At 31.5% G+C, this 19,748-nt stretch overlaps 2 protein-coding genes across 3 annotated transcripts in view; one reads left to right on the top strand and one right to left on the bottom strand.

Annotated features, from left to right (window-relative positions):
* Positions 1 to 7,759, bottom strand: part of LOC142978208 (uncharacterized) — a 54,919-nt gene extending 47,160 nt beyond the window's left edge. Inside the window, exon 1 of one of the 2 annotated variants that reach the window (XM_076122542.1) lies at positions 7,525 to 7,759. In XM_076122542.1, the coding sequence (XP_075978657.1) occupies positions 7,525 to 7,560 (36 nt within the window). In that variant the 5' untranslated portion in view covers positions 7,561 to 7,759. The remainder of the gene's footprint in view (positions 1 to 7,524) is intronic. The other variant, XM_076122543.1, reaches the window with a different exon arrangement.
* Ac76E (adenylate cyclase type 2 Ac76E) overlaps positions 1 to 19,748 on the top strand; it is a 201,706-nt gene that overhangs the window by 138,830 nt on the left and 43,128 nt on the right. The gene's annotated exons all lie outside the window — the stretch shown is intronic.

Raw genomic sequence — 19,748 nt, 5'->3', positions numbered from 1 at the left:
TTTTATTGTTTTACGGAACAAACTTTAAATCAAATGGCATTTTTTTATTTTTACTAAAACGTATAATATACACGTTCTTGTAAAAATAAATACGAAATAATTTTTTTTCATTATGTCGATACCTATTTACTTAATAATATTAAATATTAAAAGATATATTCCTTTTATTATTTATTAAGCATTTACCACTTGTTAATTAGTATTCAAACAACGCATCTTAGATAGACAACGGGCCTCTAATTTGTATGCTTTGTGTCTCAAAATTATTCTAGCCAACAAGTTGTTGTTTTGTGAAGTCTTTTAAGTTCTCCATGTCAAATTAAATATACTCAAACTAATTTAAGATTAAGATTCCCGTGGAAATGGATTAAGAAAATAATTTCCGGATTGTAAGAGATTAATTTCAACTTTAAGTGTAGCTCAGTTGTTGGGGTGTTGGCTACTATTTGTGTATTCGCAGAAAAAGATTTTGAAGTTACCAAAAAAAAGGCATTTCCCAAAATTTGGGCTTGAGTCCTTCACACAGGCCGAATGTGGTTTGTTCATGTCATTTATTACATAACGAGGGATATATCAAGCTAGATTTTATATCTAGAGCATTTTCTACTGCCTTTTTTCTAGAACGTGGCTTGTTACTTCCATAAATAGTTCTAAGTAAATACTTTTTTTCCTATGTTATCAAAAGCACTTATCCATGAGGCCTATTAACATAACAAGGACACGAATGACGCACGCGATGCAGTCTCGCACGCGTTTATTCGCTAATTTTACTATAAAATACACCTATTTTATAGGAAAATTAGCGATATATCTATATATCGTATACTGTTATAATAGACCGTTATGAATTAATTTTGAATGCATTGGCGTTAAGATAAAGAACTATTGAGTTTGTAATACGATTATGTTTGATTAGTTGATATGTTTATTTGTGAATGGAGCCGTAACTGTTGTATCTAGAAACGTAGATCTCGTTTTAATCTGATGATATTCCATCAGATTAAAACTAGATCTACGTTTCTATATATACGAGTATAGATAAGATAGGTGAATTATTTTAAAAATTAGATTTTCTTCATTTGCGTCGCGTGGACTTCTATAAGCACAAATTAACGGATACAAAGTATAACTAAAACTCAAACAACTGTTTATGAATACTTTTTAGGTTCTATGTGGGTTAAACCCCAAACTCCTACCCGCTGTAAATCAGCGTATCGTTCTTTACTCATTGCACAATAGACATCATTCATGATAATTATGATAATTCGTCAGCAAGATAATATTATAAATAGAAAAAAATATTACGCAATTTTTTATCTCAATCACTTTAAAGATAATACGTATCACTTACTCAAATTATTATTACTATACGCACTCATTTACGTAATTAGCCGATCGCTTTACGCTTATGTAATGTAATGCTCGAGTATTTACGGAAAGTAGGGCAAATCATACACGCTTATTTTATACTTAATTATAATATAGGTATAAATAAAGCCTGTGAACTCGTTAGCTATTCGATTTGGTCTTATAATTAACTGCCTATGTATTGTTACCTCTTTGCTTACCTTTCTATATTAGATATTTAAGTAATTAATTTACGAAGAGGTATAATCACGCCTTAGAATAGAATTATAATTAAGAAGACTTCTTTCATGGTACTATCCATATCAAACACTACCGTTCCTGAAGCATGCCTTAAAACTAGGTTTCTCAGTCTAAATAATGTTAACTACATAATATTACGATGGAAATTTTTATTAACCTACTAGTAAATACTGTTCTAGTGCTTGCGTGTGTCGATCCCTAGAATGTTATAGAACTTAACATTCTTGTTCTTCAAAAATAAATCTCCACTCAAGTTTCTGTAATGCTTGAAATCAATATTATAACCCGCTTTCATATTTATTATTTTCACAAATATTTCGTAAAATAACTTTTTGAAACACAAACTTTACGCATTAAAACAAATATCCTGTTGTAAAACGAACATTGATCATAAAACAATTATATTTCTAGGGCATTAAAATTCATTGCAAATACTCAAGATCATTTCCTAGAGATGATAGCTGAACAGAAAACAAAGAGCTATAATTATACACTTGATCAAGTTTTTATTGAACAAAGAAGCTATTGAACGATCAGTTATAAATATTCACTGTAATTAGAAGATGCGTTGTTTCCCTGTTTGGAAATTGTAAATGAATAGAACATTGAGCTTTAAAACAAGCATTGCGTTTTAGGGTTAAACTAAATGTTGACAAAATTGTCTTATAAAAGCGCTATTGATATCGATTCATTTACCTACAGAAGGCAATGGAAAAAAAACAGAGAATATTATTACCGAATTTCGTCTTAATTTTAAAGACTGTTTTTAGTGTCTGAGGTGCGGTAGGGGTAGGTCTTTTGGTAACAATATCTAATTAAGGGTTAGTTTACTTGGTAAGTCAATTCAGCCGTATAAAACATTTATATTGACATTAAATATTAAGATGTTCTCAATAATAAATTGGTCAACAGACGACTTGACTCCACTGGATAATTCGTGATTTGCGGCAGAAACTCACAGTTACATATTTACTTAAATTATTATGAGGTTTATGTTAAAAAGTATTTCAGACTTTGACCAGAAATCAGAGCATTTAATTTTTATTATATTTGTAAAGTATCATGTTTCATATCCTAGTTCTTATAAAAATTTCAGAGATCATTTTAAAAAATATTTTCGGTTAATGGAACTCATGGCCAATCTCCTCTCTCTTTCCGGGAGGAGACCCTTGCCCAGCGGTGAGACAATAATCAAACATTAATGGCTTAAATTAGTTTTTTTTATCATCATTATTTTAACAACAAAATATTCATGTATTAAATTCGTAGTTTACAATATACTAAGTGAAGGTTTTAACAATTTATTTTAAGAATCCTATTCGTGTCACCACTTCCTTTGTAAAATATTGTCGTCGGAGTTACGACCTTTTGTTTGTCAAGTGTATTTTACGTAATAAAATAAATATTGACGGTCATGAGAAATATTTATGCATTTTATTTTTTAATATATTATTATTGCTGTTTTTAAAATGTTTTATATAATAATATCTCAAAAGAATATAATGTCATTATATGCATTATGCATCTGTCTTTACTTTTTTGTTACGTAATTAAGATAAAATAATGTGTTAAAATGAAAAGCTTTATATTTCAAGGTTTCATTGTAACATTTGACAAAATTTAGTGATAATTAGTAACTTAAAATTCTGCTAATGAATAAATTAATTGCAATAAGTACTTTAACAGATCATCAAACTCTATCTTACAAGATTGTACGATATAATGGGTAGCATCTTAAAGAAATTCGTTATCTAAGCGCTCATTGATCTTGTTTACCTACGTCTAAAAGAAATCCTTTCTTCTCAGCTCTGATACTAAGAATGAAGTCGGTTAAAAACAAAGAACAATATCTCGAAATGACCCAGTAAGTGGATTGACATGGATCTACTTTCAAACAACTCGCTTTAACAAATTAGTGTCATACAGATACAAAGATTATGTTAACAACCTAAATGGCGAACGAAATGCGCAGAAATTTACAGTGAGTCAAACTTATTTACTCTTTGTGAAATGGTTAAAGTATCGAATTTGCTTCGAGAGCTTGAGGATTCGATGTTTCTACATGATAAACTATCTTTGACGGTTTCAAACGCCTTCAGAATCAGATCATGTGATGCTTTGACTGTCGCATAGGAGACATGGTACGTTTTTTTTCTTTTACAACACTTAAATTAGTAAATCTGGCTGTATTAGGAGCCAGATAACATTATATTTACCGTAAAATTGTACTTGGAAAAATATAAGCTGTCAGCTAAAGTATCACCCACATTTATACCCGTTTTAATAACAATTATAACCACTTCAAAAATAACTGATTCCCAGGACCCTTTAACAAAGCGACGGCTAAGATTAACTTCGTTGTCTGGTTTCTCATTAAACAATTAGGAACTGAGTCACAGCATGAATCAAATAACTGACTAACTGCTCAACTATCTCTTTGATATCCTTTCATTAAAGATTTTATTGAATCTGCTGCCACCAATCTAGGCTGCATGTAGGCTTCCTACATAGAACAAAATATTTACAAAAAATAGTGTTTTATCTAAACAATAAATAACTCTACTGTCATATTCATCCTTCGCAATCCTTCATTGAATTGTCATAACCTTTATTTCCTTCACAATAATCGTAATAATAACCGCAGTTTGCTTCCTGATACATAATAGGATTACACCATAACTTCAACTAACGTTTTATTGCCGTAACTGTGAGTTATAACCCATTATGATAGAGGTTATGAATCGCATCGCGTTCGTTATTAGAGCATTTCCTTATGCGTGTGTTGCACAAAATATTTTATATTCTGTGCTATATTGCAGGAAATAAAAAAGTATTTGATTTATATTAATTTACTTACAGATTTCTAAGGGATACAGAATAAACCATTGCCCAGCAGCAGTATAATCTCTCTCTCTCTCTACCTAAGAGTGTACTATGGTTCATGAAAACGAAATTTCGTAAATTATTGGAGGTGTTTGTTTATGACCTTGTCCTATCCTATTTTGACACGAAGTAGGCAGTATCGGTTAAGCATGCCTTACATTCTTGTACCATAGTTTGACTGACATTTTATAGCTGACAGAATTGTGATAAAACACGAATGAAATTTAATCGAATCGTCGTTTTCGTTAATTATGGTAAGGCTTCTGGCTATACGTCCCATATGGTGGTGGGGTCAGCCTTCCCCACACTCTCCTACCATTTTGTCTTAACCTTGACGTCATTTTCCGAAACTACAGAAGATTAATAAAAAAATGTCATATTTATTTCATTCGAACTGTACTTTCATGTACAGGTTGTTCGATTTTAAAATACGAGATTTTAAGTGCAAAATGAGCAGTGTTACTTCAGATCGGATTTTGAATAGCCTTCAAGCATAAAGGAAGTGTTTACAAATCGGTGCAGGCAAAGTAGCACTTATATTACCAAATCGCGCAAATTATATACAGCTATGTTCCCATGGTTTGTGTTTATTAAGCAACATGATGTTACAAAGTTCGTTAAGGCATAAAACATTGACATTAGTTGTTTAAGATTCATTCACACTAAAATGTTTGTCAATAGTTGTAAAGCTTAGTTACAATTTAAGATTTAGCTACTATTTTTCTTAAATCAAGAGTTTTGTGCAATACGATATAGCCCAGGTTTTACACAATCGATATAAAATAAAAATAAAATGTATATGTAAATCCACATATTGAATAGCGATATTATTGTAAATGCCATCGTACGTGACAACTGTGGTGATTCCATCAGTGAAATCGTAATACGTGATCAAAATTCTTTAGCGTTAATAAATAAAGATCGATAAATAAATGGGCCATACGATAATCTATGTGATGTACTTGACTTTCTACCTCTTATATGGTAGTACCTTTCTTTATTAAAAGTAGGTAATAAGGGTGCTTATAGTCATCAATGAAAACTAATAGGCGATTGTTTAGGAAAAATTTTGGCTGGCCCATCCAAGCGTGTAAGGATTTTCTTATTATAAAACACTTTAGATATTGCACCAATAATTTTATTAATCATTCAAGAGTGTGCTTTAGTGCGTTGTTATTAAATTTATCAATCTATTTTTAGATCTACTTGGTAAGATATTAATGTTATCTACCCATAAAGATATATTTTAAATGCGATATGATTTTCTTACAGTCTAAGTGTTAACATTTCTACTTGTCCCACTGTTGGGCAAGAGTTTCCTTCCGAACGAGGGAGGGGTTAAGCCTTGAATCCACTAACACGCCAAGTGTGGGCCTGAGACTTTGTAGGCATAACAAAATATAATTATCTCTACGTAAAATGACAATAGTCAGTGTCATTTTGACAATGGTTGAATCATTTTTTAAAAGATTCTACGTCATTGTTTTCGCAGTATTCACTAACAAGCGTTGGGAAATCACTAATTGCGGTGCGCTAATTGTTTTATACTTCCTTATTCCTTGGTTAAGGAATTCTTTAGTTGGGTAATCCTTTCGTAATCTTATTATGTATCGTACTTATTTTATTGTTACATAGCATACTGTTCAGTGGTTTATTTTAAGGTTTTTTGCTTTATGGTACTGTACCAAAAATATTGTGTAGTTTTTGTTCCTTGCATATTAAGAAAAGAGCCGTTTAAGCCAACCTTTTTTATTGTTAGTTGATGACTAGTAATTAGCTAATTGAACTAATTTACAGTTAATTAAAGAGGTAGAGCAACTATTAATGCGGTCATTTACTAAATGAGTGGCCAGGTAATGATACTGTAATGAGTTGTAGCAATAACCTTAAAAATACTAATAATTATATTGGCAAGCAAAAAATATCATTGATATAAGTTAAAGACGGCTTGAACTTTAAAAGGTTGACAACCACATAAGAGCAGAAGACACATGAAAGAAAGAAAGAAAATAGTATTTATTGAAACACACAGAAACCATATCAAAACACAATAATATTAATATTAAATAAGCAGCGTCCTGTGTGCCAACAGGGAGGTCACTCAGCATTATGCTGGTTGTGACAAACCACAACACAGCGCTGGTTTTCAGTGACCACCCTAAATGACGCCATTTACGGGAGCAGCAGAAACAGAAAACAAAAAACCATTGTTTACAAACTTACTTGATGATAATTATGCCATAAAAAATAAAATTTATTGCCGTTTCACCAGACGATTATTAAACCATATGCACCGCATGTGCATCGCAGATAGCAGATGATATACAGATATGCACTTTTACTTTTTTCTTAACTAACTAGGCATAAGTGGTCGGACTAAGAAAACGATGGTGTGATGACTTGGTCACCTGCCTAGAGGGTTAGCGTGAGACAGCCAGTAACATGTACTGGTAGAAGATTTAAAGGGACCTTTGCTTAACAAGACAGTATAGATAAATAAAATTATAGAAATAAGTCGTTGAATGTCTGAGGAGGCAGACGATGTACAGAAAGTAAAGAAGTAAATTTTGATTATGGTAATGGAAGTTTAAGATTGTCATTAAATTAGCCTTAAAGTCGAAAGTCTATAATATAATATAAGAAATGGAATTAATTTTCCCGTTAAACTGATTGAATACCTATATCAAGTTGATTTTGAAAGCGAATGTCAATTTAAACTCGTGTGACACGTGGTATTATCTCAAGTTTTGAAACTGGTTCACACAAAAGTAATTGTTGTTATAAAGTGATTATTTTAATTACTCCAAAACGAACCAGACTAATTAACCAGTTATTATTTAAACATTCAAAACTACAATCACCGCATATTTTTGTAATAAAACACCGCAAATGAAACTCGTTAACAGGTTCACATTGAAATACAATAAAATACGGATATCAAAATCACTTCATTATTATTACGTAAAACACCGCAATTTTTAATAACTAGTTAAGTTAAGTTAAACTAAAAAGCTAAAAAAAATTAAAACTTACGATATTACTCACCAGGCCCTGAATCCTAGGAAACATTTTTGCAAAAATCACAGCACTTCACTTAACACCAAAAACAGTAATACAAAATTAAAATCACACACTTATCACATACAAAACATCATACAGAAAAATAAAAAATATGAATTATTTTTTTCGTAACACGCTGTATAGTTTAGTGGTACGTGCGCACGAGTCGATTTGTGGAACGGTTATGAAGCGTTCGGCGGCTAGCGTACGCGCCATACGCGACAACACGATGATTCACACATATGTGTGAGAGGGATGGGAGGGGACTATTATCATTGTTTACCTGTACTTCTAATTGATTTTTTCGCGTGCAATCTTTTCTTTGTTTCGTTTGTATTTTAATTACTGATTTTTTTATTTGTTTCTCTAGTATGAGGTATTAATTATTGCTTTAGAGGCGTAGATGGACTCTAGCCTCTGAAGCTTCGACATATTCTTTTATTTTTATGAATTATGTGGAAATTAGGATAAATATAATATCAACTCTCATAGTAACATATTCCATTAAAGATTTTGAAATCATTAGAGACTTAGGCTTTTCCTCAAAGCTTTATCACAAGGAAAATAAAGGTCGTGGGATCCAAAAATATTCAAATCACAGTCAAATCAGGTTTTTTATGAATGGTTACCGTTATATTTATTATACAAGCTTACAATTAATTTGCAATTTTCCTTAGCCTAAAAATTCCACGGCTGTGTACCAAATATTGCAAATATGAGTAATTATAACATGCAATAGTAGAGCAAATCATTAACCCATTAATCACCTAGTGTACTATAATTCCACTAGGGAATATTGTATTTGTGGTGAACGAAAACACGTCAAACGTATGGAAACCCCCTTTTACATGGTGTTGTTTTTTTACTAATAAAATTTGAAACAGGACGCAATCTTAGAAAGATTTTTCCGGTTTGGTAATCATTGTTACGTCATCAATGTGCCATCATTTAAAAGCGAATCGAATAGTTTTTTTTTAATGTATAGAAGTGTAATTTTATTAAAAATAAATGAAATGAAAAATCTCATTGTTGTTCACTGTAGAAAATAGTACAATTAATTCATACAAAAATTAAATATAAAATAAACCATAAAGTAAATGTGTAAGCGTTTGTTGTAGGTATAATAAAATTGATTTAATTCTTTAATTAATGTAATAGCAGCCTAAACACAATATAATTGTATAATAGTAGTATTTTATTATTATTTAAGTAAAATAATAATAATTGGCATTGCAATGTAATCGACTATTTCTCTTTTCTATAAATAAACTAACAATATCTAAATAGGCAATATTATGTTAATATCATTTCGCAAAATGATGCAACAAAATAATATGGTTCTAAAATTACCCATATTAATACATAGGAAGTTATGAAACAATAACATGTTATTTTATGAAAAGTGATAAAACCAAATTATTTATACAATCATTTACTATTATTGTTATTGTCTCCAGTTTAAAATTCCCAATGCTTCGTATTAATATTATTACATAGAGTAGCGGTATTCTCTACGGTCGGTACTATCGAGTATCGAGAGTTTGACAATTAAATCTACTGTAAAAATAGTTCCTACAGCGCCCACTAGAAGCGTTTGTCAGATTTTCAGACTAATTTTCTTGACAGCCACATTCACCATGGTGAGAATTTTACATAATCGCGCTACAATTTTACATAATCAACCCTTCATTTTTACGTTGGTTTGATTGAGTAAAACAGTTTGCTACTACTGATATTTACTTATTTTTTAGTAAATCCAAGCCACTGTGACCAGCAAGCACAAACAACTATTTACAACAAAAACTTAAAAGTATATAAAACATCTTGACTTCTCCAACGTCTGTTATTGTTAATTTATTTAAATGTCACTGCCATTTTTTTGTTTCAAAATATATTTTTTATGGGCACAAAAACAGTTACTCGTGGACACGCTTTTTTTCAACGTGTCACAATTGTCATATGTCTAAGCGTCAAAACGTCACTACCATTTAGCGTGCAACGATTCAAACCCGGAACAAATATTTAACTGATGCTGTTATGATTTCAGATTTGGTTGTATCGTTGTGCTTGTTCTGTCTCGTTAAATAGAATTCAATTGTCGTAAGGCCATCTTTTAATTGATTGCCTTAAAACTGAAGTCTCTACGGCATACTTAGAAGTATGTGCGACTGCAGATCATGACGTCATTCACGTCAGTTCGGAGTAATACAGAGTATGCCGATTTCTATTGAAATATTTCTAAATACCTACCTATAATGCAAAGTTTGATGTTAGTAACCATCTGCAATAGATGAATACAGGTCAATGGTGATGATATTACTATTAAAAATCTATGAAAAGACTGCACTGTAGAAACTTCTAAAATGGTGATTCGCAAATAACTTGGCCTTAGTATCAAATAAATAGTGCTATTACACTCATTAGTCAATGACAAGGATCGAGTCGTTATGTCAATGTTTACGAACTTTATCTTTCGCAGACGAGACATTATAGAACTTATTAATTAAGTATTGATATCTAAGATAACGTTATTGATTGTTGTTGAGTCAAACTAATGATAAAATACGAATGGTTTCGAAGAATTCTGGTATTTTTGTGACAAACGATTTAGTTTTTTCCTGGAATATAGAGATATCGGTTTTGCAAATTGTAGGTCTGTTATGGTTTGTTGTAGAGGCTTGTGCGGTTTTTTATATTTCGTAATATAATAAGTACTTAACATTTAATAACCTTTTTAACAGTTAAAGTTTAGTGGCGGAATACAGTAAAATTTGCTAATTATTAAATAAAAATATTTTGTATTTTTGTTGTACCCATTTTATGTTAAAAAATGATTAATTTATTCATTATGTAGAGCTTGTATAACAGTCACTACTCTATGCAAACAAATTATTACGTATTTTTTTCAAATGAGATAAAACTTTCCCCAAACAAAACAATTGCTTCACTGAAAACATTCCTTCACAAGAACTGTACAACACACATTCCTAATGAGTCACCAGGAAAATTCTGGCGTTCATCATTGTAAAGTCAACAATAGTTTTCACGATAACATTATCACTATCTACCGGTATTCTTAATATAAAGGAATCCTCGTGATTTGCATTTCAACACATTTCTAAGAAATATGAGTCATAATAATTTAAAGATAGGTCATTATGTAAACTTTACGCATTGTCGACGTCATTTTGTTTGTGAAAGTTTTGTTTACCAGTTGATGTAATGGAAGTAGAGTTAACTATGTCAAGTACATATTTGGAGTAAGATCCCTGGTTTGATCATAAAGAAGAATAATCAGCAACTTACCCCCGGTTTCTAAGGTACATTTAGCGGTAGTTTATTTATTCAATAGCGTTAAAACTCATATAGAAAAAACTCTATTGAATAGATAAACTACTGTTAAATTTACTCAGAAACCGGGGGTTAATACATTTAATCTATACTTATCCACTGTTTAATTAAATATCCAGCACCGTTTCGATCTACTCAATGAAACTTTATGATGTAACAAACATAAAAAAATACAGGCGAATTGAGAACCTCCTCTTTTATATGAAGTCGGCTAAAAATTAAATAAATCCTCCCAAATATGTATGGTTTTTTTTACACATTTTTCTATTAATCAAGGAAACTTTTCATTGACATCTATTTGGTTGATGTAAAAACCAAAACAATAATATTATTATTCTGATTAGTTATAACTGTAGGTAATAATGTTATTCCCGTGGCGCATAAAGCAGATTGATATGGGGCTTTTCCCATTTTTAATTAGAGTGGTATGCGATGATAAAAAAGATTATAATTATAAACTCAGTATATTGCTCATTTTTTAATTACTTTATATTTAGTTTGGTTTGAAACTTTAAACGATCATCTTTACTAGTATGCTAAGTGAATTGTCGAAACATAGCAATGTTGGTGGCGCGTGGTGTTTTTAAAATGACGTAGATACAACTCCTTTCTCGGCATTAGAGTTTTTCATCGCACAAATTTTCATCAAAATCGTTTCAGCTGTTTTGTAACGTAAGCGTAACAGACTGTGGATAGGATGAGACTAAAAATGTATCTCATCATCATTTATCTCGAATTCATCTTTTTTTATTAACCTGTACTAAATTACACAAATATACGTAAATCAATAATATCCTAAACAAATAAATTATTTGCGACAAATCAACATCAAAACCATAATTTATTAACATCAAATATTCCAACAAAGAACGTGTAAATTAAGGAAAACTCGTTATAAAAGCAATGCAACCTTTTCTGAGAATTGCGGTGACATAAAAACAAACACTATCTAACCCCCAATGCATAACCGAAATATCTATACCAAAAACGATTATTGAAATAATTATGAGTATTCACATTTATATAAAGAACATTCTTAGTTATGTTTGTATTACTCTATTTTCAATTACATGGGCTGTTGAAATAATATTGTCACTTATGTATATAACAGAGCCGTTTTTACGTTAATAAGCTTTGACACCATGCTGATAGATGTGTCGGTGAAATTAGGTAAGAAGTTGGAACCACTTATTAAATATCACGCATACCTAATATTTGTTCCAGGTGGTATTGAATTTGAAACCTAGACGGTGGTTTAGGTGTATATCATCATAGGATATCATGGATGTGGTCCAAACCTACCAAACCCCGTGGTTCAGGTTTTAATTATATAGTAGACTAGTATACTCTATGTAGCTATAATGTTTCTAAGTTTGTAAACGCGAGATAAGACTAGTTTTATTGCGACATTCATCTAAAGAAGAATAAACACTAACAAAAGCCTGAAAACAAGCTAGTATTAGGTATCTCCCGTCCATTTGTACTCAACTAACCCGGTCAAACATCCACTATCAGATAATATAACTCAGTTCTTATCAATCTAATATGTATTCACTCTGACACATATTCGCTTCGGTAATTGTCCTAGTTATCGCGTTTTATCTACCAGATAACAATCTTTTATTGTAGACGGTATACAAACAAAGTGTAATGTTTACATTTATGTAAATTTTGCTTTTTCTGAAGTGCTGTCAATTTATCAAGACATTTTTTGTACGCTATTGAAAGTTTGGATTAACTAGAGTAAAGTATGAAAACGCAAAACTGTGGTTATTTTTTAATGTAGTGTAGAGTTTAAGTATTTATGTGTTTGGGATGAAATTAGTTTAATTGCCCTGCTTTAGCGGTCATAGAAATTACGCGTTAAGAATAAACATTATAACCTGCTTTAATAATAAAGGACATACCAAGTAGAAACCTTGCGAAGATGATTAAATGAATGCAAATCGGCTGGCGAGGTAGGGTTAAAACTCTCTCAGGATGACCTTAGCCGAGTAGTGAAACGAAACGAAGAACTTACTTATTAATTTTTAAATCAAATCTATCCTTAATGATATGGGTGTGGCTTCTTTGACAAACATTGAACCTTGATATTAGAAATCATCATGTAACGATTTGTATGTATGAGAAATGTATGAACAATCGGAAAACAAGTAGGAAGGAAAAACCTTACAATAATACAATGTTTCATTCTCACTTTTTACTATTTACTAGAAATCCCGTGCGTAGTATGAGGGTCTAAATAAAGCAATGTCATGCAGCGTTTTACATTAACACTTTTATGGTATTTCATTAATTAATTAATTAGCTGACGTCAGCGGCTTTCCTGTATAACAGAGTTTAGTAAAAGTTACATATCCTTGCCAGAGTTATATGCAATCGATCAATCGAATGTAAAACTTTTCTTAAATGGATTTAGCAGTTAAGCCGTGAAAAGAATACAGGCAGATATGTAAAGCTTTACACTATCTCTTGGTCCTGCTCGCTGATACTATTGCACAAGAACAGAAAAATAAACTATTTTGTTTTAAAAAGCGTTAAGTAGGTACTTTACCTTAGTACCAAAAGCAATGTGGTCAGCATTTAGTTGAACAATTTGCTATAATTCTCTGTATATTATTCTGTTTTCTTTATAATGCTTGGATTTTCTAAATGTCGTGATCATTGGCTCTGCTTATAAACAAAATAGTCGAGCCAGGTGTTGTCGTGAGAGACGCCGTTTGAATAAAACCTTCTGAGAATATCTATCTAACGTTTAACATAATAGAAGTACTAAGGAAATACCTATGCACCTCTCAAAAAAACACTTGGGAAATACAGTCTTCACAAAAAATTAAACAATCGTCGAAGTGGCTATGAGTTTTCTTCCTTTGTGCGGTTAGTGGTCATTGGCCTGCCTTGACTCATTGTTTCTGTTCAAACTAACAACTAACTGCTGTTTTGATGACATTTATCGACACCTGTTTTTACGTTAGTACCTAATTGCTACTTAACAGGGTAATCGCGATAATATCGAACTCTTATCGGCTAAATGTCAATTGCAGTGCAAACATGCTAGAAATACATTTTAAAAACCTTTGCGCTACATTTTTTGTTGTTATATTAGTTTATTTGCTCTGAAATGGCTATAACGAGGCAACAGTTTCCTAGCTTATAAATAATTTTTCAATAAAGAACACATCCAATCTTTAAAAAAGCTGTCATTATTCATCTGACACTTATTTTTAAGCAGTAAAACTGTTCCTAAGGCTAAAGTTATTCATAAGGAAGAAATTAATAAATAAATTTTGTACTTGAATGAATTTGACATAATTTCTAAAGCCACGCATCGTACGCACCTGCAGTGATCTGAAATTGCTCTTTTTTATGTAATTTTTATCGTAGGCCTATACAATGATATGTAGGTACTAAAATTTTAACCACATAATTCCGTATACGTAATAAAAAGTCCTACCATTGTAAAGTTTACTAGTAACCCGCATGAAATACCTACTAAATATTATTAATACATGACATGCCTCACAACATATATCGCTTCTCCATTATTGTGTAATAAAGCCGGAAAACACACGAACTCATAATGTTACAGTTTTTAACAAATTCAGAGAGATTTTCCTTGAAATGTTTCTGGTAAACATATTGCATGTATGTTGCAATACTTATGACTTTATACAGTTCTTTCTTTTCCTCTAACCTCCTGACCAAGTAAACAAGTAAAGGTCAGCGTCTTTTCTAATTGAATCAGTGTAATTGTTTTCCGTAATAAAAGGATAAAGATTTTCTTACGGTTGCATCTGTTAGGTCATAGATTCAGGGTTTTTTGTGCATTATTACCTTTAGCAATCTATTACAGGGTTTGTAAAAGTAACGAGGTTTAGGTATACTTCTGCATTTGTTTTATAATTATTTTGTGAAATAAAAAGCCTTAAAAATTCTTGAGACAGGTATTTAAGTTAGAGAATGGTAGAAGTATAATCAACCTACAGACATCGATAGTACCACGCCAATTAAACTCTAATAGGTGTATTAGATATAAGTGTATCTAATACTAATATCTGCTTAAATATTATATTATGTGTTATTCATTTTACATATACATTTATACCTATAATATGACACACTGCAAGATATTACCTATAACTACCTAAACTAAAGCAATAATAACATAGTTCCACTGACATATTTCTTCATTATATAACATGTCTCGAAGCAATACACCGGAGCCGGTTTTCGAATGGAACTGTTGTAACGTCAGACTTAGTACTTGCATTTCGTCACGTAGACCCTATAATATGTATCGGTTATTTAGTTAGTATCGCGGTTTTGCTTATTTGGTAATGACTTCCATTATGAAATGTACCTATACTTATTAGGTTTGATTAATTATATATAACTTGCTTATGCCCGGGGCTTCGACACCTATGCCCGTAATTATGCCAAAAATATTGATAGAAAATAATCAAAAACATTTTTTTGTAAAAGTTAAAATAATTTGACCGTTTTTAAATCCGCTTTTGTTAATACTTAAAAGGTAATGGTATCGAATTCAACGAATATGTAACAGTATTCAATATAATAAGGAAATAATGTGTGTACATTGTGTACAAACCAAAATGTGTCTGGAGCACACATATTATTATCTTCCTCCACGACTGACATCGCAAAGTTTCTATCACCATAAAGACTACACCGGTAATAATATCATCTTACGGTTATTTCAGTTCTGTTTCATAAATAAACAAATTATTTTGAAATCACCGTAAAAATAACCTAACCCCAAAAAAAACTGAAACACTGAAATATCGTGACAAAGACATTATTCCACAAAAAACACACCTCACAATAATTGTCTTCGAAATAAAAACAGTTAGACGTAAAATCTTTTTTACGCGATGATTCAGAAACAAAATCACTTGTATTGAGCAAAGAGATTATTTTTAGACATTTGCAGAATTAAATAAATAAACATTACTCAGTTTGAGTGACATCATTCTTACTACTTACTCCAATTTTATTGTTACTATCTAAACTAATTATAATGTATCTCTTTTTATTGAGAACGGAAGAAAGAGATAAATGCATTTTATGTTTTATGAATCAGAATATGCAAGAGTTGTATATAGTCTGCAATGTAATTATAAATATACTGAAAGGGGAAGTTTTCTGCCGGTTTTTTACTCGCTGATAGATTAACAACCAGTAAAAGCCAACTATAATAACTAGTTTCTAGATAGGAGGTTGTAAAAGAAACCCCTTATATTAATAGATAACTGATCGAAATATATCAACGATGTGACGTGAAAGTGTTATCAAATCAAAGCCGAACGTCAAGCCAAGTCAAACAGACAATTATTACTTACGTTATAAAATTATTTTGGCCAAATATGTTTGTATACAGTAATAGTTCAGTTTCTAAAAATAAATACAAATAAAGAAAGTAAGTATCACGTTTTTCAGTGACCTGTAATTTCTCTCAAACAAACAATGCTGTGATACTGTTATCAAAAGCAGGTCAAGTCGTGACACGTGAAGAATTTAGCAGGTTTTTGACAAAATCTTTTAACTTTGTATTGTAAGTGAATGTCAGAAAACACAATAAATTGATGGAAAGAATAGGAAAAGTGAAGAGTTCAGGTTTATTGACGTAAATAGTAGTTTTCTGTGGTTAGTTGTGGTTTCCCTAAAGGAACAAATAATAGTAATATAACCCATTACTTGTCCTTTCACAAAAGTATAGGTTTTCATTATACTTTACTATTTGTTTTTTGGGTTTCATTGTAGCGGATATATCCAATTTTAGAACGAAAAGGAATACTAAACAAGGTTACTACATCCGAAAAAACTAGAAGCAAAGAAAAAGCTCCCTAATATTACCTGACGATTTGCATTCAACTATGCTACTCCATCATCAATAATTATAATTTAATGAAGCCCATACTAAAACTTCTCACGTGCTTAGTAACTTAATAATTTTGTTCAACAAAAAAACCCGCGGAATGCGTTAGACCATTCGGATTCGGTGTGCATCAGTGGTTTCAAACTTTGACACAAATATATTATTGGCTAGTAAGGCTTTTTTATTGGCAATTCATGTTTTAATAATGAATAACAACAATCTAATTCAGGAGACTGGTTAAGTAATATAATAACAGAGAAATAAAGAGTCTAACTATCCTATATAATACATATTTTTTTATCTCACGCACTTACATCTTTGCTAAAAAAAATGTATTGATAAAGTAAAACTTTATCAACAAGTAATTACAGCTTTATATGTAGCACTACTCCAGAAAATACTACACTATTTAAAAGAAACAGAAGTGCGGTTTTCCACCACTGTCGACTATCGACAACCAGCTTCCTACCTAAAAATGCTGTATGAAAATCTGATCAGCGTCTCTAGCGGGCGCCGTAGGAACTATTTTTGCAGTACAGTTTAAATGCCCATCACTTAATACTCGATAGTACTGACTGTGTAAAATCGCGCTACAGAAATGAAAATCACACAAAGTTTGCGATTCCTGTTCTACCCATACATAGCATATGGTCTCAGTTTTTGGCATTCACCTGCATACAATCATGATTTATGCGTCCGTCCACTACTTATACGCTGTCCTTATAATGACGTGTTTTAACACTATGGTTCGCTTTACGAGTGGACAGGCACGTAGCCGTTATGAAAGGAAAAGTATATGAATCGGTGTCATTGGCTCTAGTCTTTTCCTTAACGCTTATGGAAAATAAAACCGTTAATGAATACACGTGTAGCAGGTGTGAAGGTCGTTTGCTTATATTTAGTGTTTTGAGTTCGATTCCCACACGAAACAAATAAAAAAATATTTGGTCCCGTATAGGAGGTAAACTGATATTTCATGATTTACGGAAGGTACCTAAACAAGCACAGAAATGGGACAATAACCAAAGATAGAAAAAAGTTTTGACTCTTAATGTTAACAGGTTTAAAGTCTCCTTCGGTCCAAGGCTCATGTTTGCGTATTGGTTTCCGATTATAGTCATGTCCTAGTAAGGAATCAATTTCTGTTAGTGGTTAAGTTAAAGTAAATTATGATGTACCCCCGCCCCGTAGACTATTAAATTTTAATTCCTTGATTATTGTATAATATAACTAGAAAAAATCCCAATGACGATCCTAAAAACAGAAATCGAAAGTTTTGGTGATCATATTTTCTTTGTATGACGCAATAAAAAGTGAAATTATTGCATAAAACAGCTCTGATGAATGGTGCAATTAAATGTTTTTAAATCGTTAGCAGTCTTTTGAAATATATTGTGAAACATTTGGTAAAATTAACTGAATATGAAACGCAAAAATCATGTTCTCAATTTTATTAATTTCAGTTATGACAGTTGATTTTTGTTTTGTTTACACAATTTGCTTCCTTAAATCTGTATTTATTCCAGTATTAAACCTGCTCTAGCCGTCCGAAAACTAACTGTATTATAGGCCTTTAGGCGACTTGGACAATGTAACGCTAATGATTGTTATCTTAATTTAAAACAACTAGAACCGACATGTAACCTACCCGCTAAATCACGAACACATCCAGATTTTACTATGTGGCTACCCATCTATAAAATGTCAGCGTTTAAATTTGCTTAACGCACTGATCGGTTATCGACTGGAAATCACAACTGGTCGTGTCACAAAATTAGCTAAATAAATATTTTTGAGCTCTACCAATCCTTGACACATAGGAAACGATGCTCTACGTGACCGACGGATGTTTGTACCTGTATAATCCCATACCCACGATTCCAACAATTGACTATGTTTGATATAATAATATAACTTCACACGACTTATTTTGGATGACGACATTATTTCCTGTTTCAATTGGTATGAGAAATTCTTTCATAAATTCTGAAATAGTGAATAGTGGTCTAATGAAAGTATCTTGAAAATAAAATAAATATGTGATTTATCTAGTAACGCTACCTAAAACGCTGGCAAAAGGCATTTATAATGTTCATCCCATGTAATAGAAGGGGGACTGGGACCAACATTGTAAGATAAAACGTGGGTCCATTTTCTTTATCTCTGCTTACACCATGGGCTATAATCGGCGTGATGTTATATGATATACCTGCATACATACGTATTTACACAATGTTTGTATGACGAATGAACTGTTATCGCCAAGTGTAAATCGATACCTTGGTGTCAATAATCTCGATTGATTAGTTTTGACCTTTTAAAAACTTACCAAATATAGCATCATGCTTTTGAGTTAATTGTTCTAACGGGATCTACGTAATAAAATAGCACCTTGGGGTAACAAATTGGTTTTTCTCTACAGCAAAAGTGTACAGGAAAATGCCTGTATTAATTAGCATTTTTGTATTATTATGACATTGAATCAAAGTCCACCATGTCATATGATAAACTTTGACACTAGTTTGACCACAAAAAACAAATTGCACAACTTATTTAAGATTAAATTATGATGGTCAACAATTTCATAAGGTAATGTGATTTTTACGTTTGATACCCAAGCTAATTTAATAAACTGGCAAACATAAAATACTGCTGGTATTAACATTCTGAAGAACAATAACACTCAAGTATAAATCTGACCCGTAAGCTGGCCATTTGTTTATCCCGACTTGGATGGGATACAAACCCATGACCCAGGGTATGGGAAGGATAAAAACGTGTGAAATATTCATTATTCAATTGAGCAGTCAAATATTTGCCATGAATTAAAAATTATCCAACTCGCATCCGCTAGGTATATATTACATTGGTAATACGTACTTGGTAAAATGTAAGGGTAATTTCTCACTTTCTTCCGCGTAACAAGCCTTCGGGGAAAGCAATATATCAT

This window comes from Anticarsia gemmatalis, chromosome 14 (genome assembly GCF_050436995.1).
Source record: "Anticarsia gemmatalis isolate Benzon Research Colony breed Stoneville strain chromosome 14, ilAntGemm2 primary, whole genome shotgun sequence".
Lineage (NCBI taxonomy): Eukaryota > Metazoa > Arthropoda > Insecta > Lepidoptera > Erebidae > Anticarsia > Anticarsia gemmatalis.
This window is presented reverse-complemented; position numbering and strand designations above follow the sequence as displayed.